Genomic DNA, 25959 nt, shown 5'->3' on the forward strand with positions numbered 1-25959 from the left:
AAATTTAACTAATGCCAATCTTAACAGCCCCCGAAAAAAAAATTATTTGAATAATAATGAAGTCAAAATTACACAATTATTCTAAATTTTACCGTATATAAGCACTCTCGTAAAAATAACAATGATTTTTTATAAAATGGATAAAGCTGTTCTTTCAATTATTATATTTTACATAATAAGAATTAAGTAATATATTTAAATATATTATTGTCACTAACAAATACAAATGCGTTGGTTATCAAAGTATTACCTAGGGTAGGGGGTGGTGTGTCGGGGAAAAGCGACACCAGAGAGGTAGTCTGTGGCCATTTCCTTGCATAGGATAGTTCACAGCCTGAAATTGTGTACATTGTTAAGGTGACCAATTTTAGAGTCAACAAAGAAATTTTGTGATTTTGGTGCCTACATTTTCTGGGTAAGTTACATATTTTAATTATTCTTTATAGATGTTCTGATTATTATTTTGGCTAAGCGAAAAATAAATTGACTATAAATTTACTGAAATGTTATTTTACCTCAACATTAATGTTTTTATAAACGAATTATTTTAAAATATACCAACATTTTTATTATTGTTTAATGTATTTTATATATGTATTATGTAAATTACATTCAACGAGTTCAAAAAAAGAAAAATGCTTTAGAAATGTATGTTTAATTTAGTTGCTTGTAATTAGAAGTTTAAATTTTTGTTTTGTTACAATGTTTGATAACACAGGAAAAACACAAACAACACCAGATGTTTTTGAGGCGGCAAATTTAAATTAGGAAGCCCTCTGGTAATATTATCGTAAACTATGTGGTGATGTATAGAATACTATTTAGTTTAGAATAATTGTAGTAAAATAATTTATTTATTCACAATCCTTTTTAGTATTTAGTAATTTTATATTACTTTAGCATACATTTCATTATAAATTAAATCAATTTAATAAGTAAAAGTAAATTTTTAAGCTGCGAAATACGGCGCCATCTATTAGTGGAAAGTAAAACAATTTACTTTAATTTTATGAAATTTGCGTAAAATAAAAAGTATACAAGTTAAATTTGTAATATGTTCTAACAAATCGTGTAAAATTTATTTAACTGTGAAGCTGTATTAATAAACTAACGATAATTTTAAAATTTAGTTTATTATTACAGCGCTATCTGACAGTGTAAAGTCTTAGTCATTGGTTTATTAGTTTTTCGTTAGATGTCCATCAAAATATCGATGGTTAAGAAACTTGGCAAGCAGTTGAAAACTAAAATTCACCAAGGCAGTGTCCTTGGTTTTAATGAATTGCATATAGACAAAGTTTTACAAAAGATTTCCTAGTCAGCTGATGGTCAAATTGCGTTTTTGGCCACAATGTCCGATTTCAATGAACTGTGCTAACGAAACGAGTGTTTAAATACAATGAGTGAAACATGATTGTGTTGAACTGTGTTTATATACATCAGCTGAGAAAATGACAGTGTCATAATACGATGAAAGAGAAAAATAAATTGGATAAATCGCCATAAATCGTATGTCACAACTTTTTATCTTCCGATTGGACATTACAAACGTTTAGTACTCATACTACAGCATTTATTGGTGAAATAAATCGTTTTTGATGAAATTTCTTTGTTTACCCAGTAATAGAAATGTAAACATTATGTGACGTATTTTTTTATATTTATATCTATGATTTATTTTGGTGTTCTCGTGCCTGAAATCCATTATTCGTATTTGATAAACTGTTAACTAATGAATCCCAAACTGTTTCACACGTTTTGTGTATGGCTGAAATGTGATAATGTTATCTATTTGTCAAAACATGCTTGCTTTTAGACACAACTATGGATTTAATGTTAAATATCTCAAAATTACATTTCAGGTACCTATAACATCTACTAGTGCAATAACTAAAAAGCCGCATAAATGATGCTGTACGTGTTTCATGTGGACAGTGGCACAATGAAGACTTTTGACATGAGACTTGTCTCAGAGAGGTGAGTATTTACTAATAATGCGTTATACCACGTGTGTTTATTTTTACTCCGATTAAATGCGTGTTCAGCTATCATATTCATTAAAATATCCAAGGTTGTTTATCAAGGATTTAAACACTGTTATAGTTATTAGATGCTTTTTTTTAAACTTTTTTATAGCTTTGCATAATTTATGTGATGCCTAAGTAAATATTTTGGTTCATTTACCTTTGCATTCTTATCAGTTTGTTATTGATACATTGGTTTTATGTTTAAACTCTTTATAATAAGTTTGTCACATTTAGTGGGCTATTGATTTAATTTAAATTGGGAATTTTAATCATATTCATATAAATTAAATAGATAATTTTAATATGTTTTCGTTTAAATCAAATTTTCTGTTATCTTATTTGTATTGGTTCCATACTGCTATACATATGAAGATGTATCATAAATAAACTTATGTAAAAATTCTAATACTTGTGCTTTCCATATAAATGTTATTAATTAGCAATTAGTTTTCTGAGAATTTATCTTGCGTATGTGACGGAAGTCACATATTGTTTTCAACTCAAATTGTATATTAATTAGTAGTTTATTCATTAGTTTTAATAATTTGGGTTTTATGTAGAAATAGAAATTTATTATCAATCTATACCTATGTATATTTTTAGCATATGGTATACAGTGATAAATTATTTTAATTGTTAGTTATCATACTGTTTTTAAAAAGTCTAATTTTGAGGAATAATGAATCTATATCCTTGAAATGTTTCCACTGGAAAAAGTACGAAATAATTATAAATACATACAAGTTCTAAGACTTCATCATAAATCTTGCAATTAGATTTAATTATGAAGCTGTTTTCATTTTAAGGATAAAATTAAGTAAATAAGTTATAAGTAGATTATGTTTCTGTTTGTTTTTCCGTAATAATTTACTTATAATTAGGTCAATAAGGTATTTGTTAATAAATATTCCTTGTAATTAATTTTCGCTCATTTATTCAAAAATAATTTTTTAGGAGGTCCTTTTTATGTTTTTACGAGTTTTAAATTCTTTTGGTGATAAAAATAATCCCTGGAAATTTGAACAAAAATATGAAATTTTCTCTTATTAATAAATATTATATTGCATATAATTAAAAAAGGTTAAAAATTAACAACTTAAACATTTTTTTTGTTCCAAATATTTTCTTTAGGGCTTTATTCAGTATTTAAGAAGACCCAAATTCCCATTTTAATGAACTAAAAACTTACTTCAAATTTAAATAAAAAATCTATTATCACACAAATGTTTCCTTTTGAACCTGAATTAGTTTAAAAAGTCTGAAATAAACACAAAAATATGTTTTTTTTGGGCTCCTTTCCCATAAAGAACCTGATATTTCTGTAGTGTAAAAATTTTCGATTCCAAGTCCCTAAAACCCAGTGAGAGTCCGACTTTATGGTAAAGCCAGATTCTCCTTTTTTAAAAATAAAAATACCGGATATTTCTATATACTGTGGTACCTCGAAATATGAGTGCTTATACGAGTGTTTTGAGATACTAGGAATCGTGTGCAGCGTCTAACAGTTTCTCCCACCTCAGACTAGAACTCAGTCTGTGTGCTTCTTTCCCTCGTTTTCGAAGCATTTTTGATAAGTTGGGTTCGCATTTTTTGCTTTTTGTAAATTTACAAAACATTATCACATTTATTTTTATAACCATGGGTCCGAAGAAGATGAGGATGTTTATCGAATTAAAGCGTGAAATAATTCAAAAACATGAGCAATGTGTGCGAGTAAATGATTTGGCTGGGAATGTACTGTTCTTAAACAGAAGGATGATACTGCTAGCTAATTGCTTTGAGATATGAGCAATTTGACATACGAACAAGGTTATGGAACGAATTAAACTCGTATGTCGAGGTACCACTGTAGTTATATGCCCTTCTTACTCACCTATTTATTCGCTGTTTATATTAATTTATTTAATTTTCCTTTGATACTATAGCAATTATTTTTTAAACACAATTAAATATAATATATTTGTCAATAAAGATGATAATAGTTTTAGCTGGTTTGGTTTCATCCTAAATTTAGCCATACATTTTCATATGTAAATAAAAACTAAATACTATCCAAATAATAAAAACATTTCCTCAATGAAATTAATAAATAAATAACAAACAAATTTGTTCAAAATTTTACGTAAATAATAAGAAATAAAAAATTCTTTTAAATTAAAATATATTATGAAAAGTTATGTTATGATAATTTATTATTATCTATTAAATTTTTAGTATAAAATTTTTTTATAACTTTGGGAAGTGTCAACTAACTAAGTATGTTGAACTAGAGTAGAATATTTCTGCTGGAATAAATAATGAAACAAAAATGAAATAAAACGCGTTCAACTTTGTTTTTTTCAATGTGACTTTCTCTAAATGTTAATTTGGATGTTATTTGAAATTAAAAAATGTAGATACCATAAATATACGTATAATATGTAAATTTCAGATATTTTTCTGTGTAAATAATGAGTCATACGAAGATTTGACATATAAAATTTCTTTCAGCGTCGACCTACTGAAACAAGCCGTGGAACAGTCATCGGGTATTCCAGTCGACAAGCAAGTTCTCCTCATAAGCGGTGGAGAGTGTCTCGATGGAAAGAAGAGTATAGCGGCATATGCGGCCGGCACAGACACTAACCCAATATTTCTCTTTAGTAAGACGGTACTCGAGACTCCCGGCGTTCCACCACCCTCTGGCGAGTCCGACTTTAGAGATGGTACGTTTAATTATTTGTCGTTTATTTAAAAGTTATTGCATATTTACTTTTTTAACAGATACCGATGAGAAGATTCGGGAAGCGATGGATCTGCCGGCATCGTTCAATACAGTGCACCGACGTACGCAGCTCGCTCAGTTGCTTTACGAACGTGCTAAAGAACAATTGAACGTGTGCGAGAGGCTGGTGCACGATCAACACCTGCAACAGCAGGGATGGTCGGCAGTGGTGGCCAGCCTAGAGGACATCACTGTTGAACTGAAGAAGAGAGCCGAATCCTTTAAACTCGTTTTCGTCGATTATCTTCAGAAGCGCGAGTTCTTTGTAGAGATATCGAGAAGGTTTTATACAATTAATTATTGTGATGTAAAAATTATTAATCGTGGGACTTTAGTTTTCAGGAAGATATCGACATGTTGAAAAGAATCCCTGTTTTACACATTTTAGATAAATCGAGAACTCGCTTAGGCATGCCGGATTTACAAGCTTCTAAAGAGGAAGAGACGGATACGCAAACGTCACAATCCACGGAAACGTCTAATGCTGAAGAGAAAACTTTGTCTTTATATGAATGGTTAGCAAGAGATGGAGTAGATATGGTTAACTTGCATGAGCATTGTAAAAGAGGACTCGACAATGTATATTGAATTAAATTATTTATTAGTATTGTATTGATTGTGTTTTTACTTTTAGTTTACCAATGATGTATACCAAAATATGACCTTAGAAGTCCTAGATACTCTTGCCAGTGCAGACAATAATCAAATGAAAGAGGTAAAAGGTTTAGGAGAGCGACTTATTGGTTTGGAAACTTTAATGAGAGAAGCAAAACGAAAAGTGCAAGAACATGCGGAAAATGCGAAATCTTTTCATAACGTAAGTGTTTGTTCAATTCAATATTCAATATAAGTTTACAACAAATATTTTTAAACTATTCACTCACTCAGTTATTTAATGACAAAAATTTTTAGAGTGGCCGAACATCGTCAAAAGTTATTATGTCTTATTGGACGATTACACAAAATTTCTAATTTTTTAAATTAGAATTTATAAACCTGTGAGTGTAATTTATTTTAATTTCAGAACCAATCTCGAGTTAGCAATCTCAAAGATGCATCGATTTTGCCAGACCTGTGCGCCTCGCACCGCAAACAACTCGCCCAAATGAATGCTAACTACCAACAATTATGCGATATTCGTCGGCGTTGCGCCAAAGCCAAAGAGGAGTTGAGTGCGAATCTTTTCCATCGTCTCAAATGGGTCATGTTCATCCAAAACAAGATCTTCAACATCGACCAACAGCTCATCTACTTTCATGACGGTCTCGCCAGACTCAAGAAGGTCTTAGAATGCGTACAGCAGATCCACGTTACTCCCGCCCTCTATCTGTGCACGGTTGCGGAGGTTGTGCACCGCCGAAAATTTTCGCAGTCGTTTTTGATGTGGGCTTCAGATTTGGCCTGTCAACTGCTCGCCATCTATAACACTGAAGTTTCGCGTAGGAAAGACTTCCAGGTAATTGGAATTGTTAGAAATATTAACAGGTGATTCACGTGACTGACTCAAAGAAAATTAAAATGGAACCCTATAAATATTATTACATAAAAGGTCTTGACCTCCTGCACCTTGTATTGTTCTCATGTACAATTATTTTGGGAGATTTAATTTTGTCAAAAAATGTTCCCATAGCTTTAAATAGCTATAAATTTTATAATTGATAAATGCTATGAATTTCCGTATATTTTTGAACAAAACTTTTGCAACATTATGAAAATATATATTTTTGGTAATATCACAACTGCAACCATGAAGTATTTAATAAGAAAATAACATATTTTTCTGTTCTATATACAATTGTTAAAACTACTCTGTTTTGACAACAGGCACCCATATATATTAATTATAATAATATATATAATATAAATTAATAACAATAATTTGTACAATATTTTTTAAAATTCATTTGTGATATGATTTTGCTTAATTGTGCTTTTGAGTGTTTTGGGAAGGTAAGTGGAAACGAATTTGTTGGAAAAATTTGTTTGAAATGGAACATTACTAGAAGTATATATATTTATTATAATACTGGACTTCTTTTTACAAATATCAATAAAAATGCTACCATATCAATGAAACATAAGTATCAGTACCAAAATTCAATTGATCATCATTGTTAAATTTAAGGAAATTATTGGGATATTTTAAAAGTTTAAAACCTTGTCTTTTATAAATAAGAAGTTTCTTTTTGTAGAATTAAGCTTTTACTTAAGTAGCCTAATCTAACAATACATTTCATCTAATATATTCATTAGAAGTTTATTGAGAATGGAATGACTTTAACTACTTTTCGAATTTATTTTAATTTTTATGTTTTATTTTGGATTCACCAGAAGCCAAATCAACTTTGTTATTTTCAATAGAATTCCATATCCTATACCTAAAGTGAATAGTTTTTTATTTATTTTAACAGATTGATAGTCTAACTAAAATCTTTGTAAAGCCACCATTTGATGCTGGAAAGTTAATTTTTGGCATACACGTTAAGCAAGAACCAGAACCATCTCATAAGGAGATTTATAATCTTATTTACGTTTAATTTCGTGCATCTTCAAACAACATTGTTATTTTCATGTTATATTAAATAACCTTGTCGATTTGTATTCTCCAGATATAAAATGAATTTTAACAGAGGTTTTACCATAAAAAGTAGTGTACGTCTGTTGTGAAGTTATTGATACACAGAATCGCACCCTGTATAAAATTTAGGAATACACACTTTTAACAAAAAATACAATTCAATAATTATTGGCTTGAGGTATAGATCCAAAAATATACAGAGTGTTCCATAGAAAATAACAAAGTTGTTGTCACTTGCGGCGTAACCGGAAATGAAATAATTTTTTAGAGATATTTCAGTTATTCACCAATTTACAAAAAATTAGTATACAACACAATAAAAGAAAAATTATGTTATAGTTGTATATAAAAAAACTGAAATAAAATTAAAAATTAATTAATTTACAGATTTGAGTTAGTAAGTTTTTCTTTTCAGAAACATCAACATTTTAAATTGTCCTTAAATAATCTCACATTATTCTTGAACATTTTATACAAATCATTAATTATATCGTCAAATATCATCAAGTGTAGATGTGTAATATTACCAAAGATAAATCAACCAATTAATTTTACCTGAAAAATTTTATTGTATATTTCTGTCTGCTCAGCATATTTTTCATAAAAAAATGAATGGATCGTTAAAGAATTACGGAATAAATCGTTTTAATAAACTTCTAAGTTATGATTACTCTCAATTACAATTTTTCCTGGGAAGAATTATTTGTTTTATGTATGTGTTTAGTAAGAACTAAACATATCGAAAATAATTGAAGGTGTAAAATGAAGTAAGTTCAGAATTTTACGTATAGTTCACAAATCCAACAATGTTTATAGATTTCAGTTGAAAAAAAAGTTTCGAGTTTCTGCCTGAAAGCCTTTCATGAATCGCTTACAGATGCTGTGATATAAAATAATGTTATTGACTTTATATATATTTCCAGGCACAATTTAGAACACATTTTTTGAACTCGCTATTTCTTGGAATGAACGATATGCCGCCAGCGTTTGCCACCCAGGCACCACCACCATTCGATTCGGAACTTCCACGCCTCACATTGGAAGATGTCGAAAGGCTTCGTGTCGAGCTTCCCGAATTCGCTGAGCATCTTGAGATGCCGGACGATAGCGGGTTTACCAATTTCTTTATGATTAAATCCATGATAAAAACTGAACTTGATAAAATGGACGAGGCGACGGAAATGAACGTTGACGAGAAACTGCAGCAAGCAATGCAAGGAGTCGGACTCGTCGACAATTTAGACAATAATTTAATGCCTGTTACAGGCACCGAGCCTACTGTCGCGGCCACACATGCTCTGCCACATTTGCGTGATATTGACCGGTAAGATAATTGTATTCAGTATATTGAGTTTGGAAACAACAACGCTTGATCTTTAAGATGGCAATATTTCAAAGATCTAACGTTGCAGTTCGTTCGTTTATTGATATAAATTCTATTGCACATTGACCTGGTTACAATTTATTATTAATGAAAGTTTTATATTCGAAAAATTTTTTCGTAAAGGTCCCCATTACACTAACTTTAAACACATTTTTCATCATCTATCCACATCAGAAATACTCTTCATACTAGTACATTGTTAACTTGGAATTTCAGAGGCTGTGAGTCTGAAACAGACACCGAGGAATTCGAGAAAGTGGGCCAGAGTCCGTTGGATCCTTCACCTCGGCCCGGCACTCAAGATGCCGCCACTTCAATAGAGGTTGGTGACAGGTGTCCCTTGCCCCCAAAAAAACCTCCCCGATCCTTTCAACGTTCCCCCCACATCCTCACATATTCCTCCGTCGATGATCAGATGGCGGGCAATACGATGCAACGCACCTTAAGCGTTAGCAGCACCCAGAGTAACACGGAGAGCTTCACGAACATAAAGAATCCCTCTCTGGACTCTATAGACGAACTGTCTAGCCTTCGCAACTTCACGTCGGCGAGCGACAGTTGCTTTAACTCTCACCACCAACAATTGCAAAACATCGTCGGCGGTCATCAGTTGCCAATCCGTTCCAAATCCATATCCCCGAATACGCCCCAAAGTCCCAAAGACATCATTCAGGAATCTTTGTGTTCCCCGCACGCGGCGGGCCACCAACAGCAGGACTTTTTAAATGATGAGTTTTACATCGACGAGAGTCTGCCGTCGAGCCTCAGTATCGAAACCGGACACTCGCAGGGCGAATTCGTTAAGCAACTCGACACTGCCCATAACGTGGTCGCCATTTTGCAGGTATTTGCCTCCGTTAAACCGGCAGCGGTTCATCTTCGCACAGTTGTCTCGTCATGTTTGCATCTTGAAACAACGCAAACATTTAACTTCTCTAATATATAAATGTGGACTGTGGTTCAAAAACAGGTTATTTTTTTTATCGGTTTAATTAATATATTTAAGACAGATTTGTTCTTCTTTCTGTTATTTGCGGAGGGCAAAATTTATTAAAGGCAGCTTATATAAAATGTTTGCTTTGCTATGATTTTCTATTTCCTTCGTAGCACATCACGTAGATGTTAATGCGTTTGATTTTTAGTTCACATTTATATGTATAATTGTAATAATGAGAATTTCATTTTATTAATACAGGATTCAAGGTGCAAAATATCGAAAAATACAGCTTCAAATAAAACACTCTTTATTGTGGCACTTTTATTTTTGACCTTTTTACTGTATATTTTCTATTAGATTTTTTTAATTAGTATTTGCTTAGAATTTCCGGCTTCTGTAGACCTTAGAACTATATTTTCGTTGATCTGAGTCTCGATAGCAGGTAATTTTTTTATTTATTTTTATTTTGCATTCTTACCGTTCTCGTTTAGTATCTATTTTAAGCGTATATTGTGTTGGTGGCCCTGAAGCAGATCCCTGAGTGACTCCCTATTCCTGTCCTGCATGTCGTCTTACATATTACACAGTGATCTACTTTTTATACAGTAAATGTTTCATACCGTACGAAAAATGCTCTTCGTGTCTGGATGTTGTAAGAGATGGATGCACGACAAAGAGAGAAAAGTTTTGCCCGGTAGTAAGAATCCCTACTCTCAGAGACAATGCGCCGTGCTGGTGCGCGCCGGCGCACAATGTAAATTAATCTTTGCGAATGCATTTAGTAACTCTCCGTATGCGCAGGGATGTAGTTCGAGTTCTTCGGATGCTCCATTTAAATTCCGTAACTTTGTATAATTTTCAATCTGTAAAATGAAATATTTTTTGAGGGTATATCAAAAACAAAAATAAGTATTCTAAAAATAAACTACTTTTTTCAAAATAAAAATGTATCCCAAAAATTAAATAAAATATACTAAAAACAACGTCTGCGGAGACGAACCGCATGCTAAACGCAGCAAAACCAAATGATCCCCTCCAGTCAGTTCGGCCCGCCCACATAATTGCATATATATCTTTCCTTTTTGTTTACAAAGGGGTATTGATGTTCCGTCTCAATATGCGAGTAGACACGCTCATCATTTTTGATACGGTATACACATACAATAACTATAATTACATAAAATGTGCGTCTTTACCCGCTCTTATTTTAAGTGTTCATCTAGAATAAAAGTTTAATGATGGTATATTCATATTTTTAGGATAATTTGCAAATCTCAAGAAGCGAGCATGAACGACTGAAAGGAACTTTAGAAACTTTAGGTATTTTATCTACCGAAGCTTTAAATCAGTTAAGAACTGAGCTGTCTCAAATTAAAAAAATATTTATTACTGAAAAGGATGGTTTGGAAGGTGATTATTGTAATCTTGTCAAATACCAAAATCTTGTGTTGGAAGCGCGTAAGGCTGATCAAGCAACAATCGAGTCGTTAACATCTACAATTAACTCGATGAAAAACATGTTCGAGGAAAAAGAAAACGAGTTCAGCAGTCTAAAAATTGCTGAGATAGTCCTACAACAGAAATACCAGAAAGCGATTGACGATTACCATGAAATTAGAACGAACTTAGCAAAATTGAATGAAGAACATTCAATGCAAATTGTACAACTCCAAAAAGAAATCACCGAAAAGGACTTGGAGAAAGAAAAGGTCTTAAAAGAAACGGTCGATCGATTAAATCGTGAACACAAGGCAGAATTGGAGAATATTCGATCTAGATTCAAGCTCATGACGATGGAAAGGAGTCCTTCTGATTCAAGCTTGGAAAAAATTGGCGATTTTAGTAGCATACCCAACCACGAGAGTATTCTACAACAGATGAACGAAACCTTCGAGATGACCAAGGACAAAGCGATCAAGGAGGCAATTGATAGAGAAAACGTTCGCTGGAAGAGCGTCTTGGATGAAAGGATCTTGGAAATGACTAGGAAATTTGAAGAAGAAAAACAACAATTGCTCGATGATGTAGCTAAAAAAATTCAGGAAGAAAAAGACAAGCAAATCGACATCCTCCGGGAGAGGGTAAATAATTTGAATCTTGAAATTGCAAAGCACAAAAGTACCATCCAACAACTGACTGAACAAGAGACATATTCAGATCAGAAGGTTAGTTGTTTTTCAATACTTTGTACCTTTGTGTTCTTTAAGTGTTATGTAAAATACAATGTATTTTTAGGAGAAAGCTGAACTGAAGGAAAAAATTGACCAACTGTCCAAAGAAAATGAAGCTCTAAGACGTGAGATGGAGAAGAAGCCGACTCATTCTGATATGGCTGCATCTGTTGCTGTTTTAGAGGAAACCTCGCAAGTCGCAACTGAAAACCTAGCGACATCCACTTCTGCAGAAGTCGCTATGATACAATCAGCTGCGGAAAGTATGACTTCTGAAAAGCAATATTAATTTAATTTTGGCTCTTAATATTAAGTTAATTTTAGTTAGCGCAATTCATATTCGGTGCAAATTTTTTATTGGCTTTTATATATATTTTTTTGCATTTGAAAGGTTCGGATCTCAGAATATTGTAACTGATGCTTTGTTTAAATTGAGCTTTTGCCTGCATGATTGTTTGTGAATATGGAACTTTTCCTATACAGTACGAAAAGAGTTTGATCCATCATGTACAATAGAGACAGTAAGTCCCTATGGGACAGACTTCTACTGTCTCTGTCATGCATGATGTTTCTCTCTAAATTCAGACGGGTCAAAAGCTTTTCGTACTGTATAAAAATTATGAACGGATTAGTATGCAAGGTATTATGGTATTTTTTCAAAAGTTCAATTTTAGATGCTTAAAACTTTTATCAGTTTTCTTCATCATCCACCTTTTTATAAATATATACATGTTGTTTATTAATGTGAATTTTTTTATTATTTATCTTAATAAATAGTAACAGATTTGGTAATACACCAATTACATTGGTTTTAATTATACAAATTAAGAAAACATGTTCATCATTGTACCTGTACCAATAACAAATGTGGATCTCAAATGTATTACCCTTTATTTTTTATTCATTAATTTTAGTTCTTTTTATACTTACTTTAGTTTTATTTTACACAAGTAAACTAGTAATGTATACTTTCTATTTTAATAAGTATTAGAATTTATAAAAAAATAAAATTTAAGGATATTTCGTTACTATTTATTAAAATAAAGGAAACAAGTTTTGGAAAGTCTTTTAATTCCCTCATTCATTTAAGTGTAAAAGCAAAATTGTATATATTTTTACATACAACAGATACTCTTTTTACGAACTCCTGTAATAAGTGAGAATATGTATATATATATATATAGAGAGAGAGAGAGAGCGAGAGTAATTGTAATTAATTTTATTTTGTTGTTAAGTTATTATTTTCGGTATAATCCAACTGACTTTCTTTTTCAAATTGAAATAAAACAGTTAATAGACAACAAAAACTTAATTCAGAGAATAAAATTTATAATTCAAAATTTTACTGATCTATTACTAGTACTAATATTATTAATTTATTTTCTAACACATACTTTAAATTTAAATAAAAATATGTTTTGCATTACTGTACTGTTTTGTTTAAGTTAGTTAAATTGTATCTAACTTATCTCTAACTTTTTTAATTAATCATTTCGAATGTATTTTGCAGGTATATGTGAATCAAGCACTGCAAGTAGAACCAGCAAAATTAGGAAACCTTATACTGATAGATGTCCAATAGGTTCGGAGGTTGAAATCTACTGGGATACGACACATCAAAACTATCGAGTCGATGTCGATGGTAAATTGTATTTCTTGCACTGTGATTATCTGTCTGTGATGGATTTGGAAGTGGTGAACGGTATTCCGAACAAGACACGTGTCGTTGCTGAAGTAATTGAAAAAGAATATTGTATCTCTAAGAAGGTTAGGTTAAATTAAAATACCTTCTCATAGTCAGAATCTTTCACGATTATTTTATTTTTACAGGATGACAACCGGTATAAAGTTCCCAAGGGCAAGAAATTCTTCAGAGTGAAAGTAAAACCTGTGGACGGTATGGGACGAAGCGAATCACGTACTGCTGGAAGACCTCCTCCAATACCAGAAATTTTAGGCGCGGAGCCTGCGATCTCTGAGATCGAGCAGCCGGAAGAGATACTCCCCGAAAGTATCGAAAAGAACTCCTTTCAAGATAGTGGCTGTGTTGAAGAACAAGTGAGTTAACAATTTTGAAGCAAATTGTCATTTCGTTAACAAAACCATTTTCAGTCATCAATCAATGGAATACAAAGATAGACACACCATTTAATGTGAATTTCAATTTTCAGGTTGAAGAAGCTGCAGTCGCTATTGAAAAGCTAAATCCAGGATCTGGTGAAGAGAGTGACGATCGGTAGGTCTAATAAAACAAATTAGAGACGATAACATTTAATTAACAGTACGGTTATGTTCTTTAAAAGTAAAAACTGATTAAACTGAAAGTTATCTTTTTGATTTTGTATATATTATGTAACGAATGTATCGGTTTGTATTGTCTTGACGTGTCTTCTCTAAATTTTATTATCTGATGTTGATTATATGTTTTTGACCCAGTTGAATCTCTTTAAATTCGGAAATCTATTGAAATCTTAAATGTGCTGTTACAAAATTTGCGAGACTGATTCTTTATTATAATGATGTCGATTTTAACTTGTAATTAAACTACTTATTACAAGCGGTTTGCGAATTTAAAAATATTTTTGGGTCGCTTTGCCATAGACATACTTAGTGTTGACCATCACAATATAAGTCAAAGAACTTATTATTCAATGTACATTTTAAGCTAATAGCGTGTTAGTAGTGGAGTGGTGCAGATTTTTTGACTGTAATATGTATTTAAGATTGATTATGTGTAAGGAATAATATAATAACACAAAAACTTTAAACTTTATTACATTTCTTGAATAACCTGTTAAACTGCACTTTAACGTACCGCACTCATAAGATTTTTGATGTATTTATAAACAGACGATTATTTTTCTTGGAAAGTAAGCAGTATTCATCAATCAGTGAGTGTCTTATATGTAATATTTTTATAAATAAAATTAACATTATCAGGAGAATGTTACTATTTTTGAAAGTTAATTAATATTTTCTTTAGTTAAAGATAAAAAATTTTGTTTTCTTTTTTAATTTTTTTATATTTTTAATTATACATTATTCTTTGAAATGGGTCAGTTCAATAATTATTGATTTTTTTCGGAGAAACGTATTTTTTAGTTCGTAAGCTTTATTATTTAAAATTTTTTATGTATTACGATTTCTTTATTATAAAACTATTCAATTATAAATATTTTAGAAATTATTACTAAATTACTAAATATTGCTTAGGTACATGGATAGTTCCATGAAATTGTCCAAAAGTCGTCCAAACTGGTTAGGAATGATGGTGAGCCGATTATTTGGTAAAAACGAAGACATCTAGGTGAAACAATAAATAGTACGTAAATTTGTTGAAATGATTTTTTCGTATTTCTAACAAATGTCTCGACCACACTTTGCCTTTTATTAATGGTGTGCTACTAATATCACATGACTAATTCGGGTATTTAATTGTTCCTTTCTTAAATTTCAAGGTAATGGCCACTGGATAGATCCTTGAAGCACTTCTTTTTATTATTGTTCCTATTGCAATCCTTCCATGCATTTGCTGCTTATTTTTCAGGAAAATACGTCTAATCTAATTTTGAAGAAATGCTGAAAATTGTTTATTATAAAGTGAGGTTTTTTTATTTGAAACCATCAATCTTTTGGCTATTTTATTTCAGTAACTTTATCTAAAGATTGATTACTTTCAATTGAAAAAACGCTAACTTATTTTCTTTAGGCCTTAATTGTGGATATATGTAAGACTAATGTTAGTTTTAAATTCGATTAGCCGTACATAATATAAATTACTATAAAAATACAAAAATTAAAGCCTAGATTTCACGTTTATAGAAGACAGAGTAAAATAAATCGATAACGTTTTATTTAATGTGATAATCAAGCCTTTTTGTAGATATAATGTTGCATCGCCCGGTATATTTTATTTCCAATTATGTATGCAGGTCAAGTGTTGTAAAACTATTTGAGTGACTTCAGGACCAACATATTTTATTATTATTCGAGTTTTTATTATGTAAACCAAATATCTGGCCCTGATAATGGAAATATAATTGCAATATAATTTTGCGATGTTTCAATTCATGACAGAAAAAATTAAATCAAAACAATACTGGATCAAAATACACATTGGAAGGTTGAGAGATGTGATTAGCCATGAAATTTCTATTTATATAAATAATTTAAGTAAAACTTTTTTGTCAAAGCGTATTGTTATTAAACAACAAATATTAAAATAAATGACTTAGAAAGTATTTGCAGTGTAGCTTTATATTATCTATGAATTTCCAGGAGTGACATATTTTAGTGTTTTTTTTTGTCGTTTTGTGATACTTTGTTGTAACTCCGGACCTGTCGAAAGGAAAAATTTGTAATATCTTTATTAATTGTGTTTATTCCTTTTTATCAGATCTCCGGTTACTTACGAAATACAATATGTACCTAATGATTATTACCTTTATTGTTCACATTGATGTCCTTTTGTTATGATATATTAGAATGCTATATTCTTTTATAATGCGTCTAAGTTTGATAAGTAATATTTAATTTAAGCATTGTATAATATTTACAAAACATTTTTATATGAAATGCCAAGTGCAATAAATTTAGATAAATATACATTTGTGAAATTATTTTTCCCTTTTACTAATACTTTTCTATGTGTTTATTGTTACTTTGTGTATAATTAACTACTACTGATATTTATATTTTAAATAAATTTTAGGAGGTATTCTATAGTTTAATTAACAAAGAGATCATTTTCATCATCATTCTAATCACATACACTAAATGATCCTTAATTTAATTGGAAGAATATTAGAGTATTTTTATTGACGTCTATGCTATCAGAATTTGACTCGACTAATATACAGGGTCAAAGTGTTCAGGAAAAAATTAAATTAATTAAACGAATTAAATTGAATTAAAAAATAATTCAACTTAAATTATAAAATAACTTAACTAAATATAAAAGAAGACACTGTATAACACATTTTTAATGCAAAAATAATGTTTATTTAATACCCGTCATACGGTGCAATTTTAATATATTTCGTGTTATTGACCCAATATTCCTCAAGTTTTTATAAAAATGCTTTTATTATTATGAAAAGACACCATCTAAATGACAAATAAAAATTAAGAGCAATTGGGGTGATACAGGATTGATCATCACAACGTGGTGATTCAAATGGACACATCTGTGAGTGTTATAGTAGATTGTGGAGATGTTACAACGAGCATAATGACGTAAAAGAAAGACATCCAGTATGCAGTAGGATAACTACTCCGGTATAAGACTGCTTTTTGCTTTTGCATGCTCGGAGACACTCGGAAATAACTACTCCCTAGGTAAAACAAGAGCTTAAGGCCTATGATGTGATTGTCTCAGCTCAAACTATTTTCGAGAGTAAGATCTACTTCAGAGTTGATCTTTAAGGGTATTCCGATTGCTCCATGGAAATCGAGCAGCTTGTTTAGCTTGGGCTCAAGAACATCTTAATTGGGGTCCTGATGATTGGAGCCGTATTCTCTTTTCTGATGGCTCAAGATTTTGCTACCACCCAGATTCAGAAAGGTACTTTTGGAGGAGGTTCATTAATGTTTTGGGTAGGAATTAATATTGGCAGAAGAACCGAGCCCTTTTTAGTGTAAACCGCTTTGAATGCAGTACAATATCATAGTTTTACCAATTGTGTTACCTTATTTAAACAATATGGATCCAAATCCAGCAAGATAACGCTAGACCACATACTACGAGGATCGTTCGAGCAGCATTCGAAGAGAATGACATAAGACTTGAATCGCCAAAACCATTATTAACACCAGCAGCAGGTAATTTTGGCGGCGCAGCGGTCAATATCCAGTTTGTTAAAATCATTAAAAGGGATATATTGTATATTTTTAGCAATTTCCTAGCTTTTATTTCTATTGAAATTTCCTCTTCTCACTTATGAGAATGTTGTGAATAAACAATTGTAAATAGTATCTGCTTTAATGTCGATTATCTGCTATACATCATCTATTAGACACATTTTTAGATGCAGGTGTGCTATCTGGATCATATTATCAACATAGTTCAATGGTGTGACGTTATTTATAAATTCAGTTAAGTAACATTCAACATGTTTCCGCAACTTATATTCGAAACATTTCATATCCCATACAACATAATGTTCCTAAAACATTTGACTATGATAAATATATGGAAAACCATTTATATCTGTGAAACGTTTCACAATGCAAAAATAATATAAAAAATATCAATGAATTGGAAAAAAGAATAAAAATACATATTTAATTAAATACAATACAATTATCTATGTAGTAAAAGATATTAATTAATTAATGAGCTATTAAATTAAGATTATACTTACCAAAAAAATGTAATGCTTTAAAAAATACAAATAATTTATGAAGTAAAATAACCTAAAAAATGACTACCAATAAATTAAAAATGAGAAGGAATAAAAATAATATAACCTTATTTAACAATAATTTAGCCACGAAGATCGAAAAACTTTCACAAAGATAATTTGAATATTTACACTTTTACAAGATGACAACACTGCAATGTAAGTAAACTGGTCAAGAAGCACGAAACCAATACCTCACGACGCGTGCTCTAGAAAATTTTCCTTACAGTCGCAGAATCTGCAACATTACCCTTTTTTTCACACAAATCAATATTTCGTTATCATCTTTTCTAGTTTTCAACAATAGCTACAAAGAATATCTATAATTTTTATAACAGTAAAAACACAAAGTATTTAAATATAAACATTTTAAAATGGTAATTTTTTTTGATAATTTATATTCTTGATGAGTTCACAATTAGAAAAGAAAAAATGAAATGAATGTGATATAAAATATTAACCGTAAAAATTATCTAGTCCAAAATTAAATATAGACGTTTTATATCTTGAAAGTGTGAGGATAGAAAAGTTCAGCATTCAAGAAACAAATTTGCTGTCTTTGAAACTTCGTTCTATTTAAAAAAAAATAATACAATAATATAAATATCCAAATCTGATACTGAAACTGAAAACTCACCAAAGACATCTTATTCATAATAAAAAAACTTACTGAGCATGAAAAAGAACACTAGACTATAATATTAGTGTTTAGAATATGTATACTGCGTAAACTGGATTGCCTACTCACACGCATTGTGGACGACTGAAACAGAAAACCTACTGAAATCAGTATGCAACTTTTAGAAAAAAAATCTGTTTAATAAAATGATTTCAAATCTTTATTTTTTAAGTACGTAAAATTTAATTTATTATGATGAAAACTTTAATGCAAACATGTTGCAAAATACCATTTACCTGTGAGATATAGATAGATAAAGAAAAATTGATTTGCCAACAATAAATATAATTTACTCTGTTAGATATAATTTTTTAGTCTCTTTCCTTAGGTACTGAGTGTTCCGTACGTACTGGATTAAATATAAATAAAATATTTGTATAACAAATCAATTGCCAGAAGTGATAAGTGATATAAAATATATATATATAAAAATAAATATTTGTATAAACTGGTCATTAGGTTTAGAATCATTCTTCAACTTTTAGAAAAAATAAAATAAACATATATCTTAAAGCAACATTTATTTAATATCACAACTCTATACAACTGTATTTACAATATAACAAAAAAACGTGTAATTTTACACGCAATTTTCTGAAGATCATCGAAAGCATACTTATATAACATAGGTGTACAAGGCACTCAATAAAATTCTATTCTAATTGGTATACGAACTACGGGTGAACATCATAATTGTCATGATCACTGTGTACATTATTTACATTGGGCAAATTAATCCTAAAGTCAATTTCATTAAACATCACATTATCATTTGATGACGCCATTTTGGTATTATCATAAGCATTTAGGAAATTATTGTATTCAGAATATTGGGATATGTCGATATATTTATCGTGGTAATTAGGTTTCATTGATTTGGATTGATATGCATCAAAACTTTGAATATTTGGTTCTTCTGGATAAAATATTTTATTGTCTAATGTTTCATAATTTTGATAGGGTTTATAATCAGTCTCAATCATATTCTGTTGATAGCAATTTTGCACTTTTTGTAACTGAAATGCCATTTCATCAATTTTCGTTGTTTCCATATACATATTTTGTTCCAAGACTGGATGTATATTGTTATTGAGACCGAGAGCAGTATGATCTGGTGATTGACTTAAGTTAAATCTACTGCTCGAACTATTATTACTGTCATCATTAAGTACGGAACTTAAATTATTTGGACTCCAATATTCTTCTGATTTAAATTCCCTATGTATGGTTCCACTGCCCAAATCAAGTAAAGTTGACGGAGATCTGGCCAAATCGTTTTGTGATCCAGAAACAAAATCAGGTTTAATCGGTTGATCTAATTGGAAAATTTCTTCTGGTTGGAATAAATCCGCTTGGATATTGGTGAAATCGTAATGTTGATTTAAGTTGTTGCTGGCTTCGGTCGGGTAGGATTGGGCATGAGCCGGTTCCTGCATCCAGTAAGAGTCAACCAGTTGTGGTTGTTGATAATTTGAGGGCGAATGGGGATACTGTTGCATGCCTGAAGACAATATTGTTGGTTGATAGCTGCAGATACACTCGAAGGGTGGGCACGAACAGAACACTGGAAATAACACATTTTTTAATAAAACAACTAGTCGGTTATATTTACGGATGGCAAGTACTAAATCGGCAGATGTTATTTTGGAATTTAAATTAAAGTTAACTCACATCATAATTTAAAGCAACGTACGCTTATTGTTTGTATCATTTGTTTGACTAATTTATGCTTAACGTTGTTGAATTGATGAGATTTTATGATGGATTAAAACGGTTATTGTTATAGTGGTAACTGGTGACATATTTAACGATAATTGAAAATTATTGAATCAATTAAAACTCACCTTTGTCTTGGTCCGAGATGAGGGGAGGAGGTATTGTGCTGCGTGGGCTTTGATTTGAAATGTCCCTGCATTGTCTCTTAGGTTCCCGAAATGACATTAACTGAAAGAAAAGAAAAAAATTATAAACATCCATAGTTATACAGGGTAGTTATAGGTAAATAAATTTTGAATATTAAATTCATGAATATTCAAATAAGTACTGACATTTGCAATTGAAAATTAATTTGCTTGTAAGGAATGCATTGAATTTGTTTTGTCTTGCAGTGAATACGCATAAAATAATAATTAATCACCTTTTTCAAAAACAATGCGTCAATGATATAGTTGAAAACAGTTTTATAAAGTGAGGACAACATTTCTCGCATTCTGTGCGTCGTTATCTCGTATGGTATGCACGATCAAAATCATAAACTGAATCTTACTCGTCATAAATTGCCGAGCTAGGAAATGCAGATTGTAAAATTACAAACTTGACATATCCACGAGCTAGAACGTTTGTTTCACCTCTTCCGAATGGGACCGCGCAGAAAGAAATTAATTACACGAGACGTGGGATTGTTTAAAACCTGGTTGCGTAACGTATAATTAAGTTTGTGTGGCCGATTAATCAGACCCATGCATTTTCTCTCATTCCCTATCTGTATCGAAGACTTTGATGATTACTGATTTTAAATTGTTTGTTAGACAAACCACTCATTATGGATAGATACCTCCGGTCACCTTTTTAAGACCGAACATTATTCATAACTATTGTTATTATCGGTACAAGGATTGGTCTTGCTGCTATCGGACATACCATCGTTCCCAATATTTATAACAAACTATCCTCTTGTTTTATTAATAATAGCGTGCACTTAGAAGCAGTATTCATATACGAATTGGTGGAGGAGAATCGCTCCTTACTTACTTGTTTTCCTAAAGAGGCTTCTTTGGCTAATAACACAGCTAAATTTCGTACCCTCCTGCCGGTACCAAGTGTTCTTCTAGCCTCTGACGTACTTTTGGCTTCAGGTCTGGGGTGGTCGTGTACCCCCTTGGCTTGGAAAAATATGGCGTGTTCGGTGTGTCTCCAGAAATGCGTCACGGGATATCCACAGTGTCCTCTGCATGCTAATATCTCTAAACGGCCGGTACATTGACGATTTGGACAAGGTTTTCCTGTTTGCAAAACAGATATGTTAGATATGTATTCAAATGGTATGATCTAGATTGCACAAACCTTGCTGTTTTTTCCTAGCCTTGTCGCAAATGGCTGGTCTGAGGTGAACGCGATCACCATTGGGAAGGGTGCATCTCAATGAACAGACCAAGACGCCCAAACAGCTCTTCTTCAGGATGTGGACGTTGTGATTGTTTGTGTTTCTCATTGCCCAGCCGGAAGAGTGTCTTTTGGCTTCCTCGTTGTCGGCTCGGTACACGAGCCGACAATGTCCGTCGGCCCATTCAGAGAATGGATCGTAATCGTTGATTCTTGGTATCGAACTGTCATTAATGTCCCAGTCGCTGGAATTGGAGTAGGCCCGACACGACATGCCAGGTGAAACAGGACTGTGCCTACAATAATAATAGTGTAATTAATTAGATTATTGTTTAACTATACAAAAATGGTAAAAAAATGGTGGCTTAATTAAAAAACATTTAAATTATGATAATTGTATTTTTAATGATGTCTCAAATTTTTATATAATTTTAATCACTTATTATTTTTTATAATATTATTGTTTTTTATTTTTATTGTCAATTAAATTACTTTAAATATATCTTATCTTTTTTATTAATATTTTTTTAAATAATTTATTTATATTTATTGTCTACTTTAAATAATGTTTTTTAAATTCTAAAATTAAAAATAAATTAAAGTATAACAAAATGACGCATTAATTATTATAATTAAGTAATCAATTTTGTTATAGTCAGTAATAAATTTGCATTCATATGAATTATTAAGAGACAATTCAAAAAGGCAATAGTAATGATTAATGTGGAGACTCCAATGCTACATCAGGCAACGAACCACACAAATTTACATCATATTTATACGATATACAATTTATATCTAGAAATTGACTATTATTTTGTTCTTAACAATTCCTTTATTCAATTAAATTTATCTATGAAACAATAAAAATTTACATTGCTGCAGAGCACATAATTCAACCTACGCAATCTGAACCATAGGCGTAACTGTTAAATTGGAAATAATAAATAATGGCAATTGTGGAAAGCGGAATATACTTATACCTATAAAATAAATGAGGTGTAGGTACTTTTCAGTTGATAAAATCCCATAATTTGAATGAATGAGATTGTAATAATAGACCTTTGGTCTCTCGACCATAAACTTCTTATTCAAAATAACATGGAGAAATTTATGTGCGAGTTATACGAAAAATAAACAAATACATACATAAAACAATAACGCGAACAAATTTAATTTATTTATATTTCGTATAGCGTGTACGCCTTTGCCGTTACGCAAAGAGCAAGAAAAACAATAAGAGGAGAGCGATGTTATAATCACAATAAATTTAATCTACAGTAAGTTAGCGAGTTGTTACTGGGAATCGGTTGTAAATTGGCTTTGGGCCGTTAGTTATTAAACCACCGTAATTTACCGTTGTCACTGCAACTCAATAATTATCATGTTCTATTAATTACATGATATCACAAACCATCATCGTAAATATATCAATGTTTACTGAAGTGGTGAAGAGTCACATTTCAGTAATTTCTTGTAAGAAAGACCAATAAGAAATAATTCATAAAATGAGTAAGTTAGGTAAATCGCAGTAACCTTTAAATTATTTTCAGAAGACATAATTAGTTGGGCTCGGTTTGGTAACCGGTAGTAATTAAGCCACCCAAAAAACACACAAAAATAATTTACTTACAGTATCACCATATCTTCTCACTGCATAAAATAACAAAAATCTATTGCAGAATAAAAATCCAAATAACGTATTGTAAACACACAAAAAGTTCCAAACACCGATTATCAATTTATCGTGCGTACGTAACTGAAGGATCCAGACGATCTAATGGCACATCCCAACTCACTAAGGATCACAGGATAACTAAATTCATCCGCACAGACCGTAGACCTGTAATAGAAGGTCACACCCCCTTTGCCCCTACCACGCCGGTCTAATGCACGAGCGTCCAATAGCGGACGAGGCCCAACCTACTTTTTCACGAATTCTAACACCTGACAAACGGCGAATTTCCAATTGGACCATCGAGCTTTTCACGCAAAGGTAGATAAACAAATAGAAATTGTGTGCACGGCGGCAAGAAAATTTCTTGTTCGTAGGAGAAAGTTGATAAACGGAATTATGGAGGCTGAAATTATTCACCGGTTTCAGGAAGTATCTGATTATGATGTGAAATTTGCCGATTAGTTTGGAGGCATGTGCTTACGAAACGAGCGTTTATTGTGGTTGTAACTAATTGAGGAAGGATTAGAAGTGGGCGTTATATAAATATCTATAAACTTCTCGTTTAAATATAACAAATTTCAGTAAGTATATTTTATAAGATAAATAAATGTATATATTAAAAAGAGTATATACATTTATAAATTTAATTTATTTTTTGTTAATAAATGAATAAATTAATATCTACTATATCTATATTATTATATTAATCAATTTATTTTAAATTGTTTAATATTTTTAAAATTAATTATGTTTTCGTAATAAGACAATTGATAAAATAAATTTTAAGGAGGTAAGTATACAATATCAAAAATAAATTTCAAAAAAATTACTGATTTTTAAAATTGTTATTATATTATTCTTATGTAAAGATAATACTGTAATTAATTTTTGTTCAATTTTACTAATTTTTTTGTTTCAATTATGATGGAAAATATACTCCCTTAAGAAACATCATTAAATATAAATAATAAAAAATGAATGTTTTTAATATTATTTTTATATTTATTTCAACACATAAATTTTAATTTAATTAAATTTAATTAATTATTAATATAGGTAATAAAAATAAATACATTTCTAATATTATTTTTATATTTATTTCACTATTTAAAATTAAATTTAATTATACTTAATTGGCTAATAATATAATAACTACAATTAAACTATTATTATACTATGATTTATTTTATTTAAAAAATATATATTAAAACATTTTTTTAAATAAATATCATTATTTCTGTAAATAAATTTCAATTTAATTAGATTTATTTCTGAAATCATAATATAAATATAATTTAATTAATTAAAAAAATGTATATTAAAACTTTATTTTAATAAATTACATATAAATAAATAAATGCGTTTTTAATACTGTTTTTATATTTATTTCAGTATATAAATTTTAATTTAATTAAATACGATTATATATTAATATTATTAAGAAATATAAACTATGTATTTAAAACATTCTTTAATGTCATTAAGTATAATTTTATTAAAGAAAAATTCTTATATACAGTGTGATTCATTTGAAAAATTTGTATATTTAGTTCAATTTTACCATTTTTATTTTCAATTGTAAAGTAGGAAAATATACTTATATATAAAATACAAAAAATCAAAACCATTTTTTTAATCATGAAAATTGAAGAAATCTTAATAAACTTCTTATAAAAAATCTAATTAAGCTCCCCCTGAAATGGGTATATACAAAATTAATTTACTATGTGCAACAAAACGTGACATTTTGTTTATAGGTACACATTTTCATGTTTTACAATTGAAACAACCTAATCTAACTGAATCTTACGTAACCAGACCTAACCTATCTTAATCCAACCTAATATAACTTATTCTTTTACTTTAATTAAGAAACAAATTCATTATTTATTTATCCTTTATTTGTTGCAAAAATTATTATAAGTAAGATACAATTACTGACATAGTTAATTACACTTAAGTTACTTAATCTAACCTAAGCTATATTAAACAAAATTATCCTTAAGATTGAGTGATTAGTTAAGAGAATAATTGAGAAAGCACAAATGGTAAAACGACATTGGAGTAATGCACAAGTAAATTATGATCAGTACCCCGATGACATGGGCAGCAGTTAGCACTGGCACCGAGTTAGTGAGTTCGATGTGTGCTCTTACAGCTGCAAATGGGGATTTTAATTGATTTAAAAATCAGTAAAGCTGAATGAGAGTCGTCCAGGGACCGGTTCGACTTCTGAAT

The 25959-nt window shown here is 30.4% G+C and overlaps 2 protein-coding genes across 4 annotated transcripts; one reads left to right on the forward strand and one right to left on the reverse strand.

Annotated features, from left to right (window-relative positions):
* The first annotated feature begins 375 nt into the window (after positions 1 to 375).
* LOC109596718 (RB1-inducible coiled-coil protein 1) lies at positions 376 to 16466 on the forward strand. Of its 3 annotated transcripts, XM_049965883.1 has the most exons (16): positions 1246 to 1509; positions 1863 to 1977; positions 4518 to 4732; positions 4791 to 5073; positions 5127 to 5370; positions 5426 to 5608; positions 5816 to 6247; positions 8293 to 8693; positions 8970 to 9075; positions 10950 to 11855; positions 11926 to 12124; positions 13372 to 13628; positions 13692 to 13919; positions 14033 to 14097; positions 15075 to 15183; positions 15320 to 16466. In XM_049965883.1, the coding sequence occupies exons 2-15, from the start codon at positions 1907 to 1909 to the stop codon at positions 15166 to 15168; spliced, it is 3684 nt and encodes a 1227-aa protein (XP_049821840.1). In that variant the 5' UTR covers positions 1246 to 1509; positions 1863 to 1906; the 3' UTR covers positions 15169 to 15183; positions 15320 to 16466. The 3 variants fall into 3 exon arrangements, with proteins under 3 accessions (XP_019867852.2, XP_049821840.1, XP_049821838.1); XM_020012293.2 differs by lacking the exon at positions 1246 to 1509 and adding an exon at positions 376 to 415 and having other exon boundaries at positions 15075 to 16466; XM_049965881.1 differs by having other exon boundaries at positions 15075 to 16466.
* Positions 16467 to 19526: 3060 nt separating this feature from the next.
* LOC109596535 (transcription factor glial cells missing-like) lies at positions 19527 to 23764 on the reverse strand. Its single transcript, XM_049966392.1, has 5 exons — positions 23677 to 23764; positions 22005 to 22339; positions 21693 to 21943; positions 20786 to 20885; positions 19527 to 20505 (listed from the first exon to the last, which is right to left on the reverse strand). Exons 1-5 carry the CDS (start codon positions 23685 to 23687, stop codon positions 19616 to 19618), a joined length of 1587 nt encoding a protein of 528 aa, XP_049822349.1. The 5' UTR covers positions 23688 to 23764; the 3' UTR covers positions 19527 to 19615.
* Between the last annotated feature and the right edge of the window lie 2195 nt (positions 23765 to 25959).

Source organism: Aethina tumida, chromosome 4 (assembly GCF_024364675.1).
Source record: "Aethina tumida isolate Nest 87 chromosome 4, icAetTumi1.1, whole genome shotgun sequence".
NCBI lineage: Eukaryota > Metazoa > Arthropoda > Insecta > Coleoptera > Nitidulidae > Aethina > Aethina tumida.

What these genes read in the sequence shown, in the direction of transcription:
- LOC109596718 (XM_020012293.2), top strand. Translation starts at nt 1,907, where the DNA reads ATGATGCTGTACGTGTTTCATGTGGACAGTGGCACAATGAAGACTTTT. An exon ending in GATACAATCAGCTGCGGAAA is followed by an intron (nt 12,125 to 13,371) that starts GTATGACTTCTG and finishes TGTATTTTGCAG; the next exon opens with GTATATGTGAATCAAGCACT. An exon ending in GTGGCTGTGTTGAAGAACAA is followed by an intron (nt 13,920 to 14,032) that starts GTGAGTTAACAA and finishes TTCAATTTTCAG; the next exon opens with GTTGAAGAAGCTGCAGTCGC.
- LOC109596535 (XM_049966392.1), bottom strand. An exon ending in GGCTAGGAAAAAACAGCAAG is followed by an intron (nt 21,944 to 22,004) that starts GTTTGTGCAATC and finishes TTTTGCAAACAG; the next exon opens with GAAAACCTTGTCCAAATCGT. An exon ending in CATCTCGGACCAAGACAAAG is followed by an intron (nt 20,506 to 20,785) that starts GTGAGTTTTAAT and finishes TGTTATTTCCAG; the next exon opens with TGTTCTGTTCGTGCCCACCC.